Source organism: Populus euphratica, unplaced genomic scaffold, assembly GCF_000495115.2.
Source record: "Populus euphratica unplaced genomic scaffold, PopEup_1.0 scaffold43.1, whole genome shotgun sequence".
Classification (NCBI taxonomy): domain Eukaryota; kingdom Viridiplantae; phylum Streptophyta; class Magnoliopsida; order Malpighiales; family Salicaceae; genus Populus; species Populus euphratica.
In genome coordinates this window covers 646,373-650,263 of record NW_011499889.1, presented here as the reverse complement: position 1 = coordinate 650,263, position 3,891 = coordinate 646,373, and the positions used below count along the sequence as shown (strand labels likewise).

Sequence of the window (3,891 nt, the reverse complement as noted above, 5' to 3'; positions counted from 1 at the left end):
GGGAGGGAGGGGATGGATATGCAATAATTAATAATGATCGTACGATAAGAGATTCTGATCCTAAATAGGACGGTATTATACGCTAGAATATGCCGTACCCAAACCCACTTTAATAACACGTCCACGTGGGCTCACAACCTCACTACACCTCACCGACAATTGTATTGTGTAATCAGATCACGTTATGCTCTTAACATCGATCCTTGTCCGCACACGTGTACCACACTGCTGCGGCAATTACAATGGAATTGGAACCTAGTGCTCGGCTCGTGTAATTAATTAGAGGTTATATTTAGAAGGATAAAGGGTTAAACGTTAATGATGGTATCTAAAGATAATTTAAAATAATTATCTATAAATCAATATTAAAATGAATATAATAAAAAATTTAATACAAGCATAAACTTCAATTTCTTTTTCTCTCCTAAACCCAGTAAGTTAACATTTAATCTCCATTTAGAGTTTAAATGTTTTCCCGGATTTTATTCTATTATATAATAAACTTTGCAAATTAAATTTTAAAAAAAGTTAAATATTAACCTCTCCACGTTGAATTTTATTTAATCCAGATTCAAATAACACCTTGCATTAAAGGATTCAAGAGCCATATAATTTGGTTTTTTGTGCCGTCGAGCTCCTAGGGTCAATGAGACAAGAAGAGTTAATATACAAATAAGGACAAAGAAGAGACAACATTTAATGAAATTAAAATTAAAAATAAAAATGCCAGTTGTAGTGATTTTGGGTGTGTCCGGTAACATAAAACTATTTCCCTTTTTAATTTCTAGTTTTTTCTTTTCCAATGAAAAATTTTAAAACATGTTCATAAAATAATTTTTTCAAAAAAAATAAAAGAAATACATCAAGACTATAACTATTTTCATTAAAAAAATCATAATCGTAATATATAATAGTTATCTTAATATTTTATATTTTTAATAATATAATTGTAGAATATTAATTTTATTTCATTTGAATTAAAAAATATCATGAAAAAGTTATATAGTTTACTAAAAAAAAATCTTTATATTAGATTTATAATAAGAACTAAATTTATAACACTAATTGAATATAAAAATATATAAAAAAAAAATTTTAATTTTTTTATATTACTAACAGGTACTTATATATAACAAAAAATATATAGTTCATGTTTTTTTATTTATTTGAAAAAAATAGAAAACTTGTATTGAAAAATTATGGAAAACTTCTTAAATATGTTTTTCAAAATTTGTATAATTTTGAAAAACTAGAAAAATAAATTTTTAGTTTTTCAAGTTCTAATTTTCCTTTATATAACGCTACTTTGTTTTTATTATTATGTGTCTGAACAATCCATTTTTTTTCCTTTTCTTTCCTTTATATAAAAAAATATGTACAATAAATAATTATCAAAATAGATAATTTAGGTGGGGTGTCCTACTCGAGATAAATTGGAACCTAAAAATTAAAAAGAAATATGAAAAAATGGAGTGGATGCTTAGTTCTTCAAGAAGATTAAATTTTTTAAATATTTACTAGTTTTAAAAATTTAAATAAATAGTTTGTTCTACTTATGAGAAGATAAACATCACCATTTTTTCTAAAAATAGATTATTTTATTTATATATTTTATCTTAAATTTATTTTATGTACGCCATTAATTGCCTAAAATGTTTTCTAAATTTATTCATAAATTATTTATTGTCGAGCATCATGCCATGTAGAAATAACCAAAAAAAAAAAACATGATCATGGAGTATTTACTATTTAGCTAATCTTTGTTAGGAAAAAATAATTCCATTTTTTTATAAGAAAAAGTAGTTCAAATGTTAAGAATATCACCTTGCGGGTGCTAATTTAAACATCATTTATAATATGAAAATAAAAGTTGTTATAAAGATTTGAATACATAATTAGCTCTGAATCAAGGTTTTCAACAAGCATTAAATTTATTATATGAAAAACTATATTTAAGTATGAATTAACGTGTTACCTGTGATAATAATAAACATAACGACGCGAATAGTTGGTAGGTGTCACAGCATATTTATTTATTTATTTGGTTAACATGTGCTCTGTCAGTGTCCAAGCTTGTCCATCCAAACACAGTAACCTGCTTTTCTATGACATGACGGGGCCTATTGCCATGCCTATTGTTTAACTGTGATCGAAGATTCGCCCAAACCTCCTTTTTTTTTTCCTCGGTTATTTTTCCCTTTTTATTTTAAAGTTAAATTTTTTAATTTTATTATACAACATTTATATCATTAGTAATCATATTTTGTTTTTATATTTTCTATGTAATTATTTTAAGTATTCATTTTTTTTCATTTCTCTTTTTTTGCTTTATTTATATATCATTTTTTTATTATTAATATTTATATCCCAGGTTATTTTTTTTAAAATAAAATACATATAAAAAATTATATATATTTTTTAATTTCATTCTCTTTCAATTTTATTATTTTTCGAATTCAATACTTAATTTTTTTTATTTTTATTTAAAATTAATTTTTAAATTTTTTTTACAATTTCCTTCTCCATAATTTTTTTTCTATCAAATTTGATTTATATTCTTCTTGTTGCTATCTTTATTTTTTGCAAGTTTTTAACTTTTAATTTTTTATGATTTAATTTTTTAAAATTAAATTATTTAAAAATTAAAATTTTTTACTTTAACTTGAGTTGAAGATTTTATGAATTGGAAGTTTTAGATATTAAATAAAATTTAGAAAGTTTACTCATATTTGCTTAATTTTTTTTTGGAAGATGATTTGTTTTTAAAGTTTTTTTTTTTTTATAAGGTTAGTTTTGGATTTATAATCAGGGTTATTGGTTCCAAAAGTTAATACAAGTTAATTTTAGTTTTTTTTTAATTTATTTATTTTAATTTCATCATTTATATTTTATGTATTCCAAATTAATTTTTATATCTTTTTATCCTTTCCTTTAAAATGAATTTTTTTGATGTTTTTTTATAAGATTATTTTAATTTTATATTTATTATTATAGAATTGCAATTTAATCAGGTTTAATTATATATATATATATATATTTATATTGGGTTTTTTTATACTTGTTAAATTTTTTTATTTATATTATTTAAATTATTTGTTGTTGCAAGTAACTCTCGCCTTAGTTTTTTTTTCGTTAGAATTATTTTTATGTCAAGATTTGTTTTTTCACTGTCCCCGGCAAAGCGTGTGCCCCGGATCTAAATCATTGCGAGTTAAAAACGCCAAGGATAAACAGATTAGGCATTTTTATTTAAATCCAAGTCACGACAAAATTTATAGTCATGGTCAATGCATAAGGTGCCACGTACTTTCCATGCTCCCAATCCGTAACCAAACCAAGTAATTGCATGAGATGTTCATACCCTCAATTTAATAATTTAAATAAGATTTTTTCATTATCATTCCCTTAATAATTATTGGTGACGACACACGCAATTAAATTCCAGCTTTTTTCTTTTTTTATCAAATAGAAAAAGAAAAAGGAAAACAACATCCCATTTCCTTGACCACATCCACTCTAACAAGCTATACAAGAACCAAGTTACTCGGATTCCACGACACCCAAAAGACTTGGGTCAAAGTCAACTAAACATGTCCCATCTCATTGACCAGATCAACGGCCAAGAGAATAAACTCAAAAACATCCCGCGAAGCAGGTGATAACTATCACCTCCTATATCTAATAATCCCCAGACCTAAACTACGGATATAACGATATTGTCTCTCCCTCCCCCCCTCGCTCGTTCCTCTCTCTCCAATCTGGAGAAACCAAAAACACTATCTTTCTGTTCGGGTCATGCTATTCGGATCCTATTAGATCCGGATTAAAACCAATTTCTGATAACCTGAACCAGAATCAAAGATGACGAGGCGGGGTGCGGGTTGGGGCCCC

At 25.4% G+C, this 3,891-nt stretch overlaps 1 protein-coding gene across 3 annotated transcripts in view; it reads left to right on the top strand.

Moving 5' to 3' along the window:
• The first annotated feature begins 3,703 nt into the window (after positions 1-3,703).
• The window catches only part of LOC105130894 (myb-like protein J), a 2,887-nt gene continuing 2,699 nt past the window's right edge, over positions 3,704-3,891 (top strand). Inside the window, exon 1 of one of the 3 annotated variants that reach the window (XM_011033620.1) lies at positions 3,704-3,868. In XM_011033620.1, the coding sequence (XP_011031922.1) occupies positions 3,862-3,868 (7 nt within the window). In that variant the 5' untranslated portion in view covers positions 3,704-3,861. Of the gene's footprint in view, positions 3,874-3,891 lie in introns of all 3 variants that reach the window. The other 2 variants (XM_011033621.1, XM_011033622.1) reach the window with 2 other exon arrangements.